Source organism: Salvia splendens, chromosome 6, assembly GCF_004379255.2.
Source record: "Salvia splendens isolate huo1 chromosome 6, SspV2, whole genome shotgun sequence".
NCBI classification, from domain to species: Eukaryota; Viridiplantae; Streptophyta; class Magnoliopsida; order Lamiales; family Lamiaceae; genus Salvia; species Salvia splendens.
The window spans coordinates 9,294,001-9,315,560 of NC_056037.1; the positions used below are offsets into that span (position 1 = coordinate 9,294,001).

Here is a 21,560-nt window from a genome sequence, read left to right on the forward strand (position 1 = left end):
ATATTTTTGATTTGATGCAACTACTGAAACCAGTGTTAGGTATCTGATGAAACTAAACCCTAATTAAAGGTGGGCTGAACATGAAGCTTAAATTAAATAGAGAAAATGCATGAGGTGTAGAGTGTTTAATTGTAAATTACATTTATGTGGATACTAATTATTAAACTTGAGGATTATATGCTAACTACCTTATGTGAGCATCACTTTCATTTAAATCACGTTTAGCGTTATTCATTTTGATTTATACATTTAGTGCAACACATTAAAAAATGTTATTGAAATTTTTAATTTCACAAAATTCATAAAAATCAAATCTTGATTTGTTAATTTATTAAGTTATTTAAAATGATAGAGAATCCAAGCAAATCGAGCTATGATTTAATTTCAATAACATTTTTAATGTATTAGAATCAAAATAAATATATAAATCTAAACGAAAATTGCTAAACGTGCGTCAAACGATAGTGTTGCTCATATAAGGAGCTCAAATAATATAACATATCATTCCTCTATTAAACTTTGTATTAAAGGCATATTGTGTGTATAAGTATATCTTGAATTAGTTTAGCGTCTCCGACAACATTGTCAAATATTATCGTATTACAATTTTGAAAAGATGGGTTAAGGAATTTATCATAATCACATAATTTGAGATATGTCCCTTAGAGCATCTCCAATGCACGGATGTCCCATTCGGACATCCACTAGGACTTCCCAAAAACACCTCCTGCCATGTCACTAGGACTTCTCATCCCACTGCCACGTCACTAGGACATCTCCTTCACAATCCGCCCTTCCCACTAGGACTTCCCGCAATAAAAAAAATCACAAATTCACAAATAAAACAATTTACGTTTACGGAAATAAAATTTCAACACGAATACGAACGGGAAAAATTATCAACTTCATTAAAAAAAAGCATACATGATTTGAAAAAAAAATTACATAGTAATAAAACAAAAAAAAATAACATCAACGTCAACCCCTCCGCGTCCAAACCTCTTCGATAATATCGTGCTGAAGTCGAACATGGGCATCTGTTTGCCGCATGTCGGCAAATGCACGCATCCGCTCGACCTCTCCATGAGGTACCCCCATATCCACATTCGCGGTAGCCACGCCGTGACTTGGACCTGCACCCGTATCATCTTCATTGGTCCACTGAGTCAGTTCCGCAACTTCATTTTCGACAATCGTGTTGTGCATTATGATACATGCGTACATGACATCGCCGATGTTGGGAATATACCACTGCCGTGCAGGACCCTTTACTACCGCCCATCGACTCTGGAGCACACCAAATGCCCGCTCCACATCCTTGTGCGCTGCTTCCTGACGGCTCACAAAGTATAACTTCTTTTGTCCGAGCGGATGCTTGATTGTATTCACAAAGACGGGCCAGTTTGGGTATATCCCATCCGCCAAATAGTATCTCATATTGTGCTGGTTGCCGTTGGCGACGAAACTGATGGCGGGACCAACGCCATTGCACTGAGCGTTGAACAGGGGCGACGACTGGAGAACGTTGATGTCGTTGTTCGACCCGGCGACTCCAAAATAAACATGTCATATCCACAGCTGGTAGTCAGCTACAGCTTCAAGGATCATCGTGGGATGCTTGGCTTTGAAGCCGGTAGTGTACATCCCCTTCCAGGCGGCGGGGCAGTTCTCCCACTCCCAATGCATACAATCTATGCTGCCCAACATCCCAGGGAACCCGTGCACCGACCCATGCATATCTATCAGCCTCTGGCAGTCTTCGGGGCTCGGACTCCGAAGATACCGCTCCCCGAATATCGCTCTCACGCCCGCGCAAAAATTCTGCAGACACTAGACGGTTGTCGACTCGCCAATGTGGAGGTACTCGTTGAACATGTCGGCCGCGCCTCCGTACGCCAGTTGTCTGACTGTGACAGTGCACTTCTGTAAGGGCGTGAGTCCGGGTTTGCCAACTGCATCCTCCCTGATCCTAAAATACAGGTATCTTCTCTCTAAAGCACCCACGATATGCATAAACAACGGACGATGCATCCTAAAACGTCGCCGGAATAAGGCATCCCCAAAACGCGGCTGCGGAGCGAAGTAGTCCTGATACAACCGAATATGTGCAGCAATGTGGTCACGGGGTATTGTAGTTCGACGACGGATCGGCCGATGTACCGCCGCCTGCTGCCTCCGCTGCTCCCTCTAGTGTAGCAGCCTATCTATCGCACCTTCCACAACGACCTCCAATTCATCCTCGCTATCACTGTCACTAGTCATTCTAGATATACTTGAAAATAGAGATGTAGAGAGAGAAACTTGTTAACACAAGTGGTGCGAATGAAATGAAGTTCAACGAGCCGTATATATAGAATTAAAAAAAAAAAATACCGGACGTCCGACCCACGCCACAATGGCGGACGTCCGCCCGCCCGTCGCCCCCACGTCCGAGGACATCCGACGTCCTTACGGGAAGTCCGTATCCGAGTTGAAACGCCACAATGGCGGACGTCCCGGTCGCCCATCGCAGATGTCCGACCGGACGTCCGCCATTGGAGATGCTCTTAGATTGATGTGCGGTGCTTGTGTGTGTTTCGATGATTTTTTGTTATCAGATAGTAGTACATAAAATGAGTTGCTTTATTGATTGCTTGTAAGAGCATCCACAATGGTTTTCGCCCAGCCATAGCCTAGCCACAAACTCCTCCTGCCACATCATCAGTACTAAAAATCCTCCTGCCACATCAACAAAACAAGCAAATAGCCCAGCCATAGCCCAGCCACATCACTCAAAATTATATAAAACAAATAATGAACAATCACACAAAATACGGAATTAAATTTACGCCACAGATACGGGAAAATGCAACAATTTTATTTAAATTTTAAATAAATTACATTTTACAAAATTACATAAATTTAAATAAAAACTAACGTCTTGCAATCCTCCGGCCCACAACTCTTCAATTAAATCCTTTTGGAGTCGAATATGAGCATCCGTCTGACGCATGTCGGCATGTGCTTGGAGGAGGGCTTCTTCGTCGTGAGGTACTCCACCTCGTACGTTTGCGGCGGCGATGCCGTGGCTTGGACCGGCTTCATTATCGTTGTTGGCCCAATCAGTCAGTTGTACACCTTCATCTTCGACAATCATGTTGTGCATGATAATACAAGCGTACATTATATCAGCAATGCAGTCGACATGCCACAAACGCGTTGGACCCCTAACCGCCGCCCATCGAGACTGGAGCACACCAAATGCGCGCTCCACGTCCTTGCGCGCCGACTCCTGCCGTGCCGCAAAGTAGGCATTCCTCTCATCTGATGCGCATCGGATCGTCTTCACAAATACGGGCCACCTAGGGTATATCCCATCGGCCAAGTAGTAGCCCATATCATGCTGGTTGCCGTTGGCGACAAAACTGATGGCCGGCCCGAAGCCCTGGCACTGCTCGTTGAAAAGGGCGACGAGTTGAGGACGTTGAGGTCGTTGTTCGACCCGGCTATACCAAAATACGCATGCCAAATCCACAGCCGGTAATCAGCTACGGCCTCGAGGATCATCGTGGGATTCTTTCTCTTATAGTCGGTCATGTAGAACCCCTTCCAGGAAGTGGGACAGTTCTTCCACTCCCAATGTATACAATCTATGCTGCCTAACATTCCCGGGAACCCATGCTTCTCCCCGTGCATCTGCATCAGATCCTGACAGTCTTGGGGGGTAGGGCTTCGAAGGTACTGATCACTAAATATCTCAATCACGCCCTCACAGAAATACTTCATACATTCCAGGGAAGTCATCTCACCGATGTGGAGGTACTCATCCCACATGTCTGCCGCGCCTCCGTAGGCCAACTGCCGGATTGCCGCAGTGCACTTTTGAATAGGTGTGTGGCCGGGTCTGCCAGCCGCATCGTGCCTGAAGCGGAAATACATATATCGCTGCTCCAAGGCGTTAACAATACGCATAAACACGGCTCTGCTCATCCTAAAACGTCGCCTGAAAAGGTTGGCGTTGAACCGCGGCTCCTCTGCGAAGTAGTCTTCGTATAGACGCTGATGTGCAGCTACGTGATCACGATCAATCGCTTGTCGGCGATGGACAACTGGCCGAGGTCGAGGTACCGCCGGCTGCAAGGCGCTTTGCATCCATTGGTCTATCCCGCGGTTGGTGTATGCCTCAAGCGCTTCGGCCATTCGACGTTTGTACACGTCAGCGTCCCCCCCACTACCTCCACTACTACCACCCGCGTTACTCATTTTTCGGTGTTGATCTTGTACAGAAATTAAGATAGAGAGAGTACTCGTTAATACAAGTGGTGCGAATGAAAATGAAGTGCAAATCGCGTATATATAGTGTTTCGAAAAAAAAAAAAAAAAAACCGCTGGGCTATGCGCTGGGCGATCCGGGCGCTGCAATGGCGCCGAGCGGATCGCCCAGCGCATAGCCCAGCGGTTTTTGACCGCCTAGCGCTAGGCGAAATTCATTTCCGAAAAATCGTTCGGTGGTTTTCGGCTTCTGCAATGGTTCGCCTAGCGACCGCCTAGCGCCGGAGCTCGGCTAGGCGGTGCGCTAGGCGCCATTGTGGATGCTCTAAAGCTCAGAATGGCAAAGCAATTAATAAAAGGGCAAAAAAGGGGGAAAGAGAGAGTATCGTGAGTTTTGGCACTAGGCAGTGCGCTAGGCGCCATTGTGGATGCTCTAAAGCTCAGAATGGCAAAGCAATTAATAAAAGGGCAAAAAAGGGGGAAAGAGAGAGTATCGTGAGTTTTGGGGTGCATACCAGCAAACACATATGGCCCCTGCACGTGCAACCCAAATTAATGGCTCAATAAAGTGAACTTTTTTAGAATTTATGTTTTCCTTGTGAACCCACCACCATTTAATAGCATCACATGAAAAAAACATTTTACCCATTAAAGAATCGAATATAATTTAATTCGTTGTGTAATAGTCGAGATATATGTCAAAATTTAATTCGATAGGTCTATGATTTATTCATTTTTGAGATAATAGATTAGTAAATGTACATTTTCAATTTCATCGTCTGTTACGTGTAATTCAAATATTAAAGTGAAGTGTAAAGTTCGAAAGCGATACAATGGGACTTTACTCAAAGGGCAATATATCTTCAATATATTATCAGTTTTAAGCTTTTTTTTTTAATTACTACTACTACTACTACTATATATTTAGTAATATATGTCAGAAAAAGGTGTCATAGTTATCTTAGTAAAAAAATCAACATATTTTAGTGTTACGTTGATAGCCGTTTTTAAATTACCTACACCTAATACACTCCTAATTTATTATTTCATTATGAAATCTCAAATATTGTAGATGTAGTTATCATCAGTTATGATCTCAGAAATTATTTCCGTATCTGAAAGAAAGTAAAAATAAAGTCAGCTGGTATAAAAAGTAAAAATGAATGCAACTCGGCTTTGATTCTAAGTCAGGACAAAAAAATTCCCAAATGTTCCAATCAAATTGATGAAAGTGAAATCTTAATGCCATCAAGCAAATCATTCAAGTTTTGAGTGGAGACAATGAAAGGCATATGATAAATTCAACGCCATCATATATCATTATCATGAATTATAAAGAAAGTTGGAAATTTGAAAAAGTAAAATCAAAAGAATGATAAAACCACTACAAAACGCGTGTTTTAGAGATTAAAATTTCGTAATAATTCCGCCGTGAAATCAAGATTGATGGTTCATAAGATGTGCATAAAACAAAACACAAAAGTGTTTTTCTTTTAATAACCTAAAATAAATTAATACATACAACAAGCAATTGCTAGTTACCACAAACAGATTAAAATACAGTGACGTACAAAAATATTAGGGTCAAATACACACATTATATTATTATATCCGAAATCCGTTTTCAAATTATGGTCGTCCAGCCTCATGTAAATTGATAATAGTAAAAACTAAAAAATAAGCTAAAAATCAGGCATTTGAGTGGACATTTAAAATATGCTAGCTAATGAAAATATTATCATTAAAGGCAATCCACCTTAATTATTACGTTACCTCGTTGCCACCTCAGATTCGCATTCACGTAATTTTTTATTTAACAAAATAAATTGTTTATCCAGAAAAAATACTAGTAGTTATATACCATCTTTGATCTTCCTACTGGAGATTCCCCTTACTAATTAAGTTACACGTCATATTTTAATAAAGGGTTATGCTACTAATCTTTAATCAACATACGATATGAAAAGTACGATAAATTCATTTGCTACACCAAATTCATTTAGGACCCCTCGATCAATCATTTCAATACTTGCAATATTAAAAACTTTTAATCGGAGAGATATTAATGATTGAAAACCATCATTTATACGAGGAAAGAGAAAATTATAGATAGCGAGCTTAAGTTTACAAAGCAACCAAGCAAAGTTACTGGCTATCCAAACCATATGTATTTTTGCTCTATGTATATATTTGTTCCAGCGCCAAAATAACTAGTACTACTTATTTATTCACATATATATTTAATTGTGATAATTGGGTGCACTTCTATATATTCCCTTTCATAAATTTCAAAAAAGAAAATTGCAAAAATACTGACAATGATGTTAGGAAATACTAACTAAAGAATTGTATTTGCTACCAAATTTTGTCATAGTTGTATTAACTTGTAGTATTAACTTGGAAGCAGAAAGTTAATACTAGTACAATATAAGCTTGCTTGGTAGAAAGAAAATTAAGCAATGTCAATGAATATCAGTAAAAAAAAATTCAACTATATATTATATACTATTAAAAGAAATCAAAACCGGACCGTACAAGCGAATCAGAGTCGTTACTCTACTACTACTACTAGGTTCCCTAGTTCAACGCGGTTCAACCCTTGGTCTAACCATTGGTTGAACGGAAACACTGTTTATACATAATATTTATTTATTTCAGTAGTAATAATAAAAATTTAATAATTATATGTTTTTTCAATAATAATATAGTATTATCCATTATGAAAACAAGTCTTGTACTAGTATATTAGAAAATTTAAATGACGTTAAGTTTTGAATACCTAATAAATTAAAATCCACAATATTAAACTAGTTATTAAACTCTATGTATAATTAATAAAACTTCCTATATTGTAAATCTGAGTGCTTGTCCCCTCCTCTTTCCCCTCTCCGCCGCTCTCCCTCTCTCCTTCACCCAATTTTTCTTACACGATATACCATTACAATAACTTCTCTTACAAGATAACAAACTATAACATAAATTATTAGTTTCAGTGGAAAAAGAATTTCAGATTTAATGTATAAGGATAATTAATGTTCATAATATTTCAAAATGACCATGTAGTGGAGTGGTAAAGAAGTTGGTATTTAGAAAAAAAATATTTTGAAAAAGTGAAAAATCGGTTTCCGGTTCACGGTCTGACCGGTCTGACCGCCGGTTCCACCGGTTCACGGCGATTCAATGTGCTAGTGGTTTTTAGGGGTGAACCGGACCGGACTGTCTGGCGGTTCACAGTCAAACCGACCGGTCCGGTCCGATTTTTAAAACACTGATTGGAACTATTGTGATTGCCTAGCAACTTAGCTTCCACGATATTTCCATTTGGAAATATTATATCACTGCCCTACTTGCGAATATCCAATTTACGTTTCAAAGTCACTAATGATAAAAAACAATAGTATTTCCTTGATTAAATTATACGAAGTGCAACTATATACTAATAGAAATTATTGCTATAAATGAAGGGACAGTTTACACATCAAGAACACTAGCACCCCAAAAAATGGCGTTGCCTAATGCTGTAGATCCCAGGCAAGAGCTTCTGGATGCTCAATCTCATGTTTGGAATCTCATATTCAGCTATATAAGCTCAATGTCCCTTAAATCCGCGATTCAGTTAGGCATACCCGATGCCATCCACAAACACAATAAACCTATCACACTTTGTGAATTGGCCAACGCCCTCTCCATCAACAAAGCCAAATCCCCCGCCCTCTTTCGCCTTATGCGAATTCTTGTCCATTCCAAGATCTTCGACAAGGTTAGCATCTCTAAAGACGAGGGCGAGGGGGACGACGAGGAAGTGGCCTATTCGCTCACAAGTGCTTCGCGTCTCTTGCTGAGAGAAGAGCCCTTGAGCTTCGCCCCTTTCGCGCTCGCCATGATTGATCCCATCTTAGCGGATCCGTTCCATCAAGTGACCGAATGGTTTAAAGATGAATGCACATCTCCATTCTCTACCAGAAATGGGAGGTGTTTATTTGAATTTATAGGAAACGATAGTGTTTTTAATCAAGTGTTCAATGAAGGAATGGCGAGTGATGCGAGGTTTGTGGGAAGCATACTTGTGGATAAATGCAAGCATGTTTTTGAGGGTTTGACAACTTTGGTGGATGTGGGTGGTGGCACTGGCACTGTGGCAAAGGTCGTTGCAGACACCTTTCCCGGCTTGAAATGCGTGGTGCTCGAGCTCCCCCACGTGGTTGCCGGGCTTGAGGGATCTGAGAATCTGAGCTTTGTTAGTGGAGACATGTTTGAGTTCATTCCACCAGCTAATGCACTTTTCTTCAAAGTATGTTATTTCAATATAGTATATATATATATGTGTATCTTTTAGTAAATCTTAATTGCAATTTTTAAAATTAACCCTTGTAGTACTAATTAACAGTGGATATTCCATGACTGGAGCGATGAAGATTGTATTAAGATTTTGGAAAGATGCAAAGAAGCAATAATTTCAAGCAAGAAGAAAGGTGGAAAAGTGATTATAGTGGAAATGGTAGTGGATTGTCAGAAACAAGAAGATGAGGGCATTGAAACACAGCTATGTATGGATATGTTGATGATGACTGTGACTACTGGAAAAGAGAGAAGTGAGAAAGAGTGGGCTAAGCTCTTTCATGCAGCTGGCTTCCCAAATTACAAGATCACTCCTATCTTAGGGTTGAGGTCTGTAATCGAGGTATTTCTGTCATGATTAATTATTACTGTTAATTTTTTATTTCTGTATTCCATTGAACTGGTCCATGTTGTGTCTGGATACATGTTATTGTGCCTTTTAATTTTAAATTGTGGGGATTGCCGTTTGGACATGTTAACGTGCCTTTCAATTTTAAATTGTGGTGATGTGTCCTTCTTAATAAAACTTTGTGGTGATGCTTATGTAGATTGGTGGAATATTACTGACAGTGATGTCTAAAATGGAAATAATTTTTTATTTTTATTCAATTAACTTTTATAATATTTAATAAATTTAACAAGGGACAATTCATGAGAGTATATATTCTGCAACGGTGGTCACATTATGTTGGATTTAGCGGCTGGCCGCTGGCTGGTGAGTGCTTCTTGAGTTGGTGTTGGCCAACTGCCAATATTTAAAAAATACACTTGCTTTTTTTTTGTTCATCGAGTATAAGATATTGATAGAATTTATTTGGGGAAAATTAAGATAGATGCATTTCGTATGTTAATTAAGTGATTATAATTTATAGTATGAATTAAGAAAAAGATTTGAAAGTAAAAAAAAATGGAAGTTACAAATACAGATTAATCTCATATCTTTATATTTCATATATTTATTTCATTTTCAGAGAGACCGTTTAGCGTTGCTTGGTAAAATATTCTATAAATTATACTCCCTCCGTTCCCAAAGAATATACACTTTGGGTTCGATACGAGTTTTAATACAAAATTGATAAAGTAAGACATAGTTAGAGAGAAAGAGTAAATAAAGTATTGTTAGTGGAGAATGAGTGTCACCTCATTAGAGAGAAAAAAGTTTCCAAAATTATACGGTGCATATTCTTATGGGATGAACTAAAAAGGGGATATTGTATATTTTTATGGGACAGGGGAGTAGTATTTTATTAATCTAATAATTCTTTACTTTATGTTGCAATGTCAGACCTTTCTTTACTATATGTTGCAATGTCAGACTTTCAATTGTAAATTGTAATTAACAAAAGGACACGTGATCATTTTGTATTACAAGGAGAATTCGAGTCAAGTGTATTTGTCTATATACAGGTTACTTTTTAATATATTTTCTTCTATCAAAATGATCTATCATTTGTGGTGATACATTTAAACACTAATAAGAATTTTGTATGACAATTTAGATATGTGGTGATACACGTGTATTTTTGTGGTGATTTATTTGTAGCAATAGCTGCCCGGCCCTCGACCAACGAAACAAACTGATTACATACATACACTTTAAACGATTTACGCCTCTTTTTAGCTTAATTGAGAATTGGGATGCATTTTCAGTCACTCATCCACAACATTTTCAAAATGTTAACTACAAGTAGATTATGTCAACTCGGGGGTATTATCATCAATAGCATACATATCAAATGTCAATAGCATGCACATCAAATGTCAACAACTTATAGTTAACATTATATTTGTATAGTTGACATAAATTGTATATGTAGTTGACATTATATGTGTGTAGTTGACATGAATTGTATATGTAGTTGATGTGGATTGTAAACATAATTGACATTATATGTATGTAGTTGACATGAATTGTATATCTAGTTGACATTATATAAGTGTGTAGTTGACATGAATTGTATATGTAGATGACAAAAAAAATAAAATTTTAAAAAAAGTATTTATTGAATAAAATGTATCATGAAATTACCATCCTGCCCTTTTATAATTAAATAATCTAAAAATATTTTCCATGTGGCAAATTCTGGACCACTCATTTAATAAAAATGAGTGGCTGATAATGCATCTCAATCCTCAATTAGGCTAAAAAATCTCAATTGATCACAACCCTTACACATCATATATATATTTATATATATATCAATTGGGATTTTTTAGCATAATCGAGGATTGAAAAAACAGGAACACAATAACTAAGGAAACAGAAACAAAAATATGAAGAATTTAAATAGGGCATGGTGCATATAGTAGTAGAAGAAACAGGAACACAATAACTAAGGAAAAACCTCTATAACAGACCTTAATCCTAAGGGAGTGATATTATATTTTTGGAATCCAGAAGTATAGAAGAGGTTGGCCCACTCTTTCTCACTTCTTTCTTTCCCTGTAACCTCAGCCATCATCATACCATCAAAAAGGAGCTTTGATTCAGTTGTTTTATCATCTTCTCCTTTATCACCCACAATTATATCCACAATAATCACCTTCTTTCCATTCTTCTTACTCCCCGCTATGGCTTCTTTACATTTCTTTAGTATTCTAACACATTCTTCGTCATTCCAGTCATGCAAAATCCACTGCCAATCAACCACCAATTACTTAATATATAGCTATTTGATACTGAAATCTAGGTTTCCGATCTGGTTTCGTGTTTCTTTGTACAAATTCGGAAGAAGGAAGATGAAATTAGTTACCACCATTATTTATCAACTTTCACAAAATAAAACTCAAATATCAGGCTCAATTTGATTTAAGAAATGTAATAAAAAGTTAATGGAAAAAAGATAGAGGAAAGTAGATCCTACTTTTATAATCGAAATAGTTTTATAAAAAAATGCGAGTGAGATAAAGTGAGACGATTATTAATGGACATAGGTAGAAACTTGATTTATTTGCACAATAAATAAATAGGAGTAAATTATGTTGCATTTGTGAAGTTCAAAAACAAAAAAAATTACCATTAATCCCAAATAAAATGAGATCCCATACCTTGAGAAAAACTGCATCTGCATTCGGAATGAACTGAAACATGTCCCCACCAACAAAGCTCAACTTGTCAGACCCTTCCAAGCCAGCAACAACATGTGGTAGATCCAGCACAACACATTTCAAGCCCGGGAAGGCGGCCCCCACGCCTCTCGCCACGATACCCGTGCCACCTCCGACGTCCACCATCATTTCCAGCCCTTCGAAAACTTGCTTGCATTCTTGAACAAGTATGCTAGTCACAAGTCTTGCATCAGTCGTCATTGCCTCGTTAAACAGTTGATTGAAGCTTTGCTCGACCCGAGCATACTCCCAAACATTTCTCCCATTTTTAGTGAAAAATGGAGAGGGGTTATCGTCGCCAAACCATTCACTCACGTGATGGAATGGATCGACGAAGGTGGGGTCGATCATGGCGACTACAAAAGTCGCCATGCTCAAGGGCTCGTCTCTCACAAGGAAACGAGAAGCAAGTGTGAGACAATAAGCCTCTTCCTCTTCCTTGTCCTCGTCCTCAGACAAGGCCTTGACCTTGTCAAAGAACTTGGAATGGACTAGAATCCGCATTAGACGAAAAAGGCCGTTGGATTTGGTGTTGTTGATGGAGAGGGCATCGGCTAGTTGGGAAAGCGTCATAGGGGCGCCGTGTTTGTGGATGGCGTCGGGTATGCCTAATTGAACCGCACATTTTAGGGACATCGAGTTTATGTAGTTGAAAGTGTGGCTCCAGACATGAGCTTGGGCGTCGAGGAGATCTTGTGTAGACTCTAAGCCATTAAGGAATGCCATTTTTGTGGAAGGAGTTGATAATACTTTTTTCATGTGATAATGTGAAATAATTGTCTTTTGCTAGCTCTATTTATAGGAGGAGAAACATTATTTGATTTGATGGGGGTAGATTGATATATATGCTTGAAATTGGAAGTTTCATATAATCAAGAGTTTAAGTAAGATATATCCTTTGGGAAGAAAGAGTGCATGATTACTTCATTATTGCTTGAACTTTACCAACAGGTTGATTGGGCTACAGGAATTGCATGATTCATGATAATAGTAGTATTATTGGGCTTCATAAATCAAGTGATTTATTAAAATATTGTTTGTAATTTGGCGGTAGGGAATGGTGAGGTTTGAAGTATTTGTTGCCAGAGGACGTAGTACTGTTTGGTGTCCGGTCAATATCAAAGGCAATTCACATTAAAGGAGTAAGAAAATTGTGTTATGTGAGTTAAGTAAAGGGAGAATAAAGTGGAAAATTAAAAAGGTAGAGAGATGAAAAGAGAATAAAGTAAGATAGAGTAAAGTAGGTGTGGAGAAATGTGTTAACTTTTACTAAAAAGATAAATTACTCTATTATTATGGAACGTACCAAAATGACAAAATGACTCTATTACTATGGAACGGTGGGAGTACTACTTAATACATTCCCCTTTTTCTTTTATTTTTATTTCTTTTATTTTTCATATTAAAATACTTATAAATTGTACAACTATTAAGTAATAAATATTTGTTTTTATACCGATGAAGTACTAAAAATATTATGAAATTAAATATTATATATCTACATAGTATATTACTCCCTTCGAACCCGCAAGAATGTACAATTTTTTTAGTCCATCCCACATAAATATGCACTTTTTAATTTTGGAAACATTTTTTCTTTAATAAGGCGAGACTCATTTTCCACTAATAACACTGTATTTGGAGAATTATTTTTTCAAAAGTTTTAATCAACAACTTATATGATAGAATTTGCTTTTATTTTTTATCGTTAGCATTTTTATAGCTTGTATTTCACACAATAAAATATAAAGATAGTTAATATTATAGTGAAAATGTTTTTAAAGTTCAAAAGGCTTATTTTTATGCAATTAAAAGGAGATTATATTGGTTAAAAGATATCAACTATAAAACCAATAAGAAATAATTTATAAAACTAATTATGTAGAATTTTTGACCCAGTTAAAAATCTACAGTAAATCACTTCGTGAATTGACGAGATCGATATATAGAAAGGTCAAAATTCGAATTTTGAACCGAGAGATAAAATGATCGAGATTTGCATTGATCTCACGTTGTCAAAAAGAGGAATCATAACTAGCACACGTACAATTTGTCTTCAATACAGATTTTTATAAACAAGTTAGTGGTACTCACGAGCTATTTAACAAAGGTGTCTTTTTCGACTAAATTAAAATGGTCTATTTTCATTAAAGAACAAAGGAATTGGTCCCATAAAATTAATTTGAACTGCTATTTCTTTAATAATTTTATGGAAAGTAATAATTTCAAGATGAACCAAACCGATAACATTTTATGTAGAAAATTTGATTATACTGTAATAGGTTAGTGATTTTGAGCGATAATGCCTTTACGTTTTTTTTTATAATTATTAAGTACTTCCTTTCTACCAACTAAGTTAGTCAAAAATTTTAGGCATGAAAATTAAGAAATTATGTTGGAAAGTAGGAGAGATGAATAAAGTATGAAAGATAAAGAGAGTAAAATAGGTGATAGAATAAAGTAAGAGTGATTAGATGTTTTGTTTTTTGTCAAAAGAGAAATAACTCAACTTAATTGAGACATCCCAAAAAGGAATACGACCCAACTTAGTTGAGATGGAGGGAGTATTATATTTTGACTAATGCACCCTAATAAATATTTTAAGTAGGTTTATGTTAGAGGATTATAACCGTTTTACATAATATTCAAATTTTGATGCTACATGTTTATACACTGCTTTAAATGTCTACCAAAACTTGCATAGTTATCAATTTAATTGGATAATTTGAAAAAAAATACAATTAAGATTTGAATATACAAAATAATGCTATATTATATTGTTAAATATCATTTTGAAAGGGACGAGTTGATGGTTTTAAAAACCTGTCAAGCTAACTTATTTTCTGGAAAAATGCTACGGAGTATCATTTTAAAGCAAAAAACACTTTTATAACCCATAAAAGTACCTTGAGTAACACACTTTTTAATTGTAAGAGTGTTAAAACTAACTAATGGAAAAGTGACGAGTCCATTGATAACTTATTTACTCATAATTCTGTTGTGGATTTGGAAATTTTAGTAACAAATTAATATTCTGGCTGATAAAATGGTGGGGGAAAAATAAAACCAGGGTTATATTTTAATAGTATGTCAATCACAATTGAAGGGGCTGTTTTAACGAAACTTAAGAATCACATATGGCTATCAACAACTTTGTTTCTTATCCAATCTCTTAAGAGTCATTATATTATTTATGGATTACACACTACATTTTTATTTTTATTCTCTCTTTTAATTAAGGACAATACCTATAACTCTCCATCTTTTAACTATTCATGAATTTCATAATTTCATTTTCTATTTTAACTTATTAATTATGAAATTTAATTAAATTATTTTTTCAATTTAATTACAATACGAGATTCAATAAAAATAATATATTACATACAAATTAGTTTTAATTAAATTTTCAAATTGATATTCTAATTAAATTCAAATTATAACAAAAGTATAAACATGTGAGTATTATAAAAGAAAAGTGAGCGCAATAAAATGAGAAAATATAATAAAAATCAAAATGTTGGGATCGAGGTTTGAACCACAACCATTAAAAATTTTAAGTCATATTTGCCACTACATGACTACACTAAGCTTTGATTTTGTATCAAGGCTTGAAGAATGGCTGCCGGGAATCAATTTGATTTCATAGCAAAATTCTTCATCCACCATCTTCCCTTCCGCTCGAAAATCCTCCTCTTCTTTTTCGCCACAAACACCTTCCAAAGAAACAATCTTTTCAATTTCTGATGAACTCTCTTGATTGACAGAGAAAGAAGGATTCAACAATTTGAAGTAAAAGGGCGAGGATAAGTTTGATTCTTGTTCAAAATCCTCTGTTTTCTCTTATTCTTGATCATATTCCTCTGTTTTTTCTGATACTTGATCAAATTCCTCCATCTTTTCTTCAAACCCCATGATTTCAAGGTGCCAAGGTTGTGTGCTCGGGCGTGGGCCGCGCTGCTGTCGGAAGTGATCGGTTTGTCACCTAGGTGTATCCCAACAACTAGGCAGACACGGTGGTGGTTGATCATAATCCGAGTATCCTTGCGATGCACGGTGAGGCGGTGGTTCCCAACAAGAGGGCTGCCATGACCGTGGTGGGTCGTAGGGCTGGAAACTCGGTATTGGTCGGTTACCGGGAGGATCCCAACAGGAGGGGCGGTTGATGGGGGGTCCCACGATGTAGGTTGTCGGTACCCCCGAAAGCCCCTACCAAACTCTTGAGTGTACCGATCAGGCTGCCTATCCCAACTAGAACGCTGCAGAGTGTCCTGGCGCGAGCGATAGGGGGCAGCCGCCGTGCCGAACTATGGAAAACGGCCCCCTCGGCTGCGTATATCGCGGGCAGCTCCACGTCGACGACGGATATCCCCACCATGATCTCGGCAACCGTGGATGAAAGGCCGGTGGACATCGTCGTCTGCTGCCCAAGCGTCGCGCGGGAAGTGATACCCCTCGCGCGGCGCCTCCAACCTCTCCAGCCTGAGTTCCATTCTGTCAAATCGCGCCAAGATCTTCTCCAAACCGGTGGAGGAAATCGCGGTTGTTCCTGCCACGTCGTGCGGCACCTCGTCGGCCGCCTGGAAATCGCGCCGCGGATATCGCGGCTGATCGTCGCCGCGTGAAGCTCTTGGGGACGCGCGGCGCGAAGAGCCGCCGATCACCACCTGCGCGTTGCCTCCGGTGAGGAGCCCCGTCGGCGGTATACGTTCATCCGATCCAGTCATGGTGGGAATGCAATGAAAGCACCAGTTTGTTAAGGAATGCATTTCCTTAACGGTCGGAACCCTCACAATCAAGAAATAGAGACCGTAGTCGTCGAGCACCCAAGAGGTTTAGGTCGGCGATGACGTCGGTCGAGGGGGGTGCTGGGCGCGAGAGAGGTTCTCGTCGGCAGCGTTGATGATAGTTTCTTGAAGCACACGATAATGGACCACGGTTATCATTTATAGTGGGCTCCAATTAGGCTTTTTGAAAATTTATGACCAGAACACAACCCAGCCCGTTAGAAGCAAGCCTAGCACAAGACCAATCCAACTCCAACTCCAACTCAGCCCACCAGAGGCTCAACAGAGTAATTAAATTAAGCCCTAGTCTTAATTACTCAAACTTGTCACCTTTAATTTTTTCTTAACTTTAGCATGTATCAAGTGTACTATTGAATATAAATATCACTTCGTGAAGCCAGCGAATCGACGAAATCGATGTTATAGAAAAGTCAAAATTCGAATTTAAATATATATTTTGAATTGAGAGAGACAAAGGGGGCGAGATTTTATTAATCTCTCACTTTAACAAAGAGGACGAGGAATGATTAGTATTGATAACTAAACAATTGATCTTCAGTAACATGTTTATAAACAAGTTTGTGGGGTCCTCACGAGTCTCAAGCTCTCTAACAAATGTGTCTCTTTTCCACTAAATTGACGTTATCATTAAAGATAAAAGGAATGGTCCCATAACATTATGGAGTAATAAACAAGTACAACATTTCATGCAGAGAATTTGACTACATAATAACCCGTTAGCTAGATGATAAGAACAATTATCACCCATAAAATTGCCATTTTGAGTATCACGTTCTTTAATTTGGAGAAACAACTACTTCTCCCAAAAATGGCATTTCCTAGACGCTGAAGCTCATGTATTGAACCACATCTACCAATCCATAAACTCCATGTCGCTAAAATGCGCGGTTCAATTAGGCATACCCGATGTCGTCCACAAACACGGCCAGCATATAACACTTCCTCAACTAGCCGTCGCCCTCTCTATCAACGAAGCCCTCCACCGCCTCATGGGGATTCTAGTCCACTTTTGAAAAAAGTCAAAGTTGTGTGACAAGAATGAGGATGAGGAAGAGGCTTATTGCATCACACTGGCTTCCCGCCTTCTGTTGAGAGACGAGCCCTCGAGCGTGGCTCCTTATGCTCTCACGATGCTTGAAGGTAGCTTCATGGATCCATTGCATCACTTGAGTGAATGGTTTGGGAATGAATGCAGCTCTTCATTTGTATTCAAACATGGGAAAACACTATGGGAGTATGCTGGGATCGAGCAAAGGTGGAATCAGTTGTTTAATGCAGCAATGTGTAATGATTCGAGATTGGTGGTGAGCGTACTAGTGAAAGAGTGTAGGCAAGTTTTCGAGGGGTTGGAAAGTGTGGTGGAGGCGCAGGGACACTGGCGAAGACACCTTGAAAGCTACGGTGTTGGATCTTACGCATGTTGTTGCTCACTTGGAGCCCTCACAAAATTTGAGGTATGTTAGTGGGGACATGGTCGACTCATGCTGATGCAGTGCTACTCAAGCTACATAATAAAATTAATTGATCCGTACGACGTCGCTATTTAGTAATTAATTTGTTAACAGTGGATATTGCATAATTGGAGGGATGAAGAATGTATGAAAATACTGGAGAAGTGCAATGCAAGGAAGCTATAATTGGGAGCAAGGACAGGAAGGGTGGGAAGTTGATTGTAATTGATATGAGTTTGGATGATAAGAATGAAAGAGGTAAGGAAACTGAAACTCAGTTGTTGCTTGATGTGCTAATGATGACTTGTCTAACTGGAAAAGAGAGAAGTGAGAAAGAGTGGGCTAAGCTCTTCTTTGCTGCTGGCTTCAAATTTTACAAGATTCATTCAGTTTTAAGGTTGAGGTCTGTTATTGAGGTCTTCCTATAAACGCATCCACCTGCACGCCGATTTCAATCTATTTCAGTTGTTCCAGTAAGAAAACATTGAAGCCCACCTTTAACTCTTCTGCTTCAGCCATTGCTTACACTATGTGTTAAGCATTTTAGCTACCTAGTAGTAGTAATTACTACTAGTAATTAGCTAGTTGATGTGTGCAGCTTATATATGTTGTAATTTGTATTCAAGTACAGTACTAGTATCTTCATTCCAATATTTTTACGCGGATATGATTAAGCACCGTTGCATATTACCAAGCACAAAAGTACTTCTAAATTCGTACTTTCTTTGTCCTATTAGTCTTGAATTATATTCCTTTTTAGATCGTCCCATTACAGTTAATTAAGTCATGTCATTTTCTCATGAAATTCAATACATTTAATCTTTCTTACTTTTTTTCTCTTTTTTGCTTTACCCTTCCATATTTTATTATTATTTTTTATGTTCATCTGATTATTTATCTACTTTATTCGCTTTTATTTTATTCTCACTTATTTAACTCACTAAATATTTAATCTTTATACTCTAAACAAATGCTCTAATCTTAATGGGACTGATGGAATATTTTTTTTGTACGGGTAAATAATGATTATTTTGTAATGTGTAGCTTAGATAGCAATACAATTGTTAAACTTCTTGGATGCAATCTGAAAAATTATAGTACTTCCTTTTTTCTATTATGGTTGAGTCTGTATTTCTTTTTTAAGGAAGCTGTATTATATTTGAGTCATTTAGTTCTTTGCCAACAAACATAACTCATCTCTTCTATTTTTTTTTGGGTCTAATTTTTTATCTTTATTTCATGGATTTGGATCCCCTGCTGTGCTGTGCACACAGGGGATAATAAAAAAATAATTTTTTTTTATTATTAAAAAATTGTTTTGTGAGTGTGCACAGCAGTGCTGGGCACCGCAGGGGATCCACCCCCTATTTCATTTACCTATTTAAAATATCAAGTATTGAAAAAAATACTTCTGGTCTGAGTTTCGTAGCACAATTATTAAATTTCGCATGCATTCAAGGCCGCTCGTCTGACGTCAACTATGTAAAAATTATTAATATAATAGTAATAAACAATAGTACAAGTATAATTGATTGGGTAGATTGATTAGACATCACCAAACCGAACCGGCCGGGCTGAACCGGCCCGGAACCGTCACCGGCGGTTCCGAACCGGAACCGGAACCGTCGTCGGCGGTTCGAACCGGCACCGGAACCTCCGGTTCCGACGGGCCGGTTCAGGTTCCAATTTTTGGCGAACCGTAACCGGCGGTTCGGAACCGCCGGTTCGGCGGTTTCTGACACAATTTCAGGCCTACTCCCTAGCCTTTTCAGAAACCACTCCCGCGGCCGCCGGTTTTGACTAAAACCGTGGACGGAAACCGCCGGTTCCACCGATAAAACCGGCGGTTCCACCGAAAACCGGCGGTTCTGGCGACAAAACTGCCGGTTTCCCGCTGCATTTTTCAAAATTTGAAATTTCAAACGGTCCTCAAAACCGGCGGTTCCGGCGGTAAACCGACGGTTTCGCCGTGATTTTTGAAAATTTGATTTTTTTTTTATTTTTCTTAATCACAATTTTCCCCTATAAATACCTTCCTCCTCTTCATTTCTACTTACCCCATTCTTGTGTTAATAAGAATTTCTCTCTCAATCTCAATTTCTCTATTCTCCATCCTCATTCTCTCAAGTTGTTTACGTTATTTGCGCTCATAATTTACTCACGTTGTTCTTGTTCACGTTATCATATTCACATAAACACTACTCTCTATTCTCTACTTCCAATTTCCATAATATCATGTCTTCATCTCGTCGTGGTGGTGATTGGGGCAAGGGAATTGCCCAAGATCAAAGGGACTCTCGTCGTCGTCGTGCCCCTACTAGAGCACAAGTTGCGGAGGAGGTGGGAAGGCGAGCCGCTCTTCGAGTACAAGTAAGTTCTAAACTTCTAAGTTTTAATATGTTTTATGTTATATGTTATATGTTATAAGTTTTAATATGTTAGTAAGTTTTAAGATGTTAGTAAGTTTTAATATGTTTTAAGTATTAATATGTTAGTAAGTTTTAATATGTTTTAAGTTTTAATATGTTAGTAAGTTTTAATATGTTATAAGTTTTAATATGTTATATGTTATAAGTTTACAATTATGTTAGTATTAATTTCATTTATATTAAATTTCTCTATATGTTAGTATTAATTTCATTTATATTAAATATGTGTCTATGGACTATGTGTTTTACTTTTATGTTAGTATTTTTACTTAGTCGTATAATTCTCCCCTTTATTTCAAATATGTAATTTTGTAAATTGTAATGAAGACTTTAAGTCTTTTGTAATTTATAATTTTGAAGTTGTAATTTCTAATTTTTATGTTGTAATTCGTAAATTTTAACTTGTAATTTTAAAGTTGTAATTTGTATCAATAAAATTACATTTGTACATCGCTTCATTCTAATTTTATTTACGCAAGTTTTTTTAAATTTTTAACTTGAATTACAATTTACAATGTAAAAAAAAAATCGGATAAACCGCCGAACCGGCCCGGAACAGGATAACTACCGACGGTTCAGCCGGTTCAAGTGAACCGCCGGTTCACGGTTCATGAACCGGAACCGTGAGGTCTTGGCCGAGCCGGTTCAGGTTCCACCAATTCTTGAACCGGAACCGCCGGTTCCGAACCGTGAACCGGCGGTTCACGAACCGTGGTGACGTCTAGATGAGATCATGAGATATCAGTTGTAGACATGTAGTTCATCTTTGACCAAATCAGAGCTATTGGAACCAATGTTTTAAAAACCGGACCGGCAAGCGAATCAGAGTCGTTATTGGTTCACTGGTTCAACCGGTTCACTGGTCGAACCATTAGTTGAACCGAAACACTGTTTATACATATATATATATTTATTTAGTAGTAAATAATAAAATTTAATTATATGTTTTATCAATAAATAATATAGTATTAGACATTTAATAGTATTATTATAGAAAACAAGTCTTGTACTAGTATATTAGAATATTTAATGACGTTAAGTTTGAATACAATAATAAATTATACTCCCTCCGTCCCGCACTACTCGCACTTATTTCCTTTTTGGGCGTCCCAAGTTACTTGCACTCTTTCAATTTTTAGTAAAAAATTTCACCTAAGCCGTCATTTTTGACTTTT

General features: G+C 37.7%; 2 protein-coding genes and 1 pseudogene across 2 annotated transcripts; 2 read left to right on the top strand and 1 right to left on the bottom strand.

Moving 5' to 3' along the window:
* The first annotated feature begins 7,727 nt into the window (after positions 1 to 7,727).
* Positions 7,728 to 9,062, top strand: LOC121806885 (8-hydroxyquercetin 8-O-methyltransferase-like). The gene is made up of 2 exons (XM_042207056.1): positions 7,728 to 8,542; positions 8,639 to 9,062. Exons 1-2 carry the CDS (start codon positions 7,754 to 7,756, stop codon positions 8,945 to 8,947), a joined length of 1,098 nt encoding a protein of 365 aa, XP_042062990.1. The 5' UTR covers positions 7,728 to 7,753; the 3' UTR covers positions 8,948 to 9,062.
* A 1,790-nt stretch (positions 9,063 to 10,852) lies between these two features.
* Positions 10,853 to 12,632, bottom strand: LOC121809242 (8-hydroxyquercetin 8-O-methyltransferase-like). Its single transcript, XM_042209773.1, has 2 exons — positions 11,638 to 12,632; positions 10,853 to 11,225 (listed from the first exon to the last, which is right to left on the bottom strand). Exons 1-2 carry the CDS (start codon positions 12,454 to 12,456, stop codon positions 10,923 to 10,925), a joined length of 1,122 nt encoding a protein of 373 aa, XP_042065707.1. The 5' UTR covers positions 12,457 to 12,632; the 3' UTR covers positions 10,853 to 10,922.
* A 3,911-nt stretch (positions 12,633 to 16,543) lies between these two features.
* Positions 16,544 to 18,384, top strand: LOC121808751 (annotated as a pseudogene).
* The last annotated feature ends 3,176 nt before the right edge of the window (positions 18,385 to 21,560 follow it).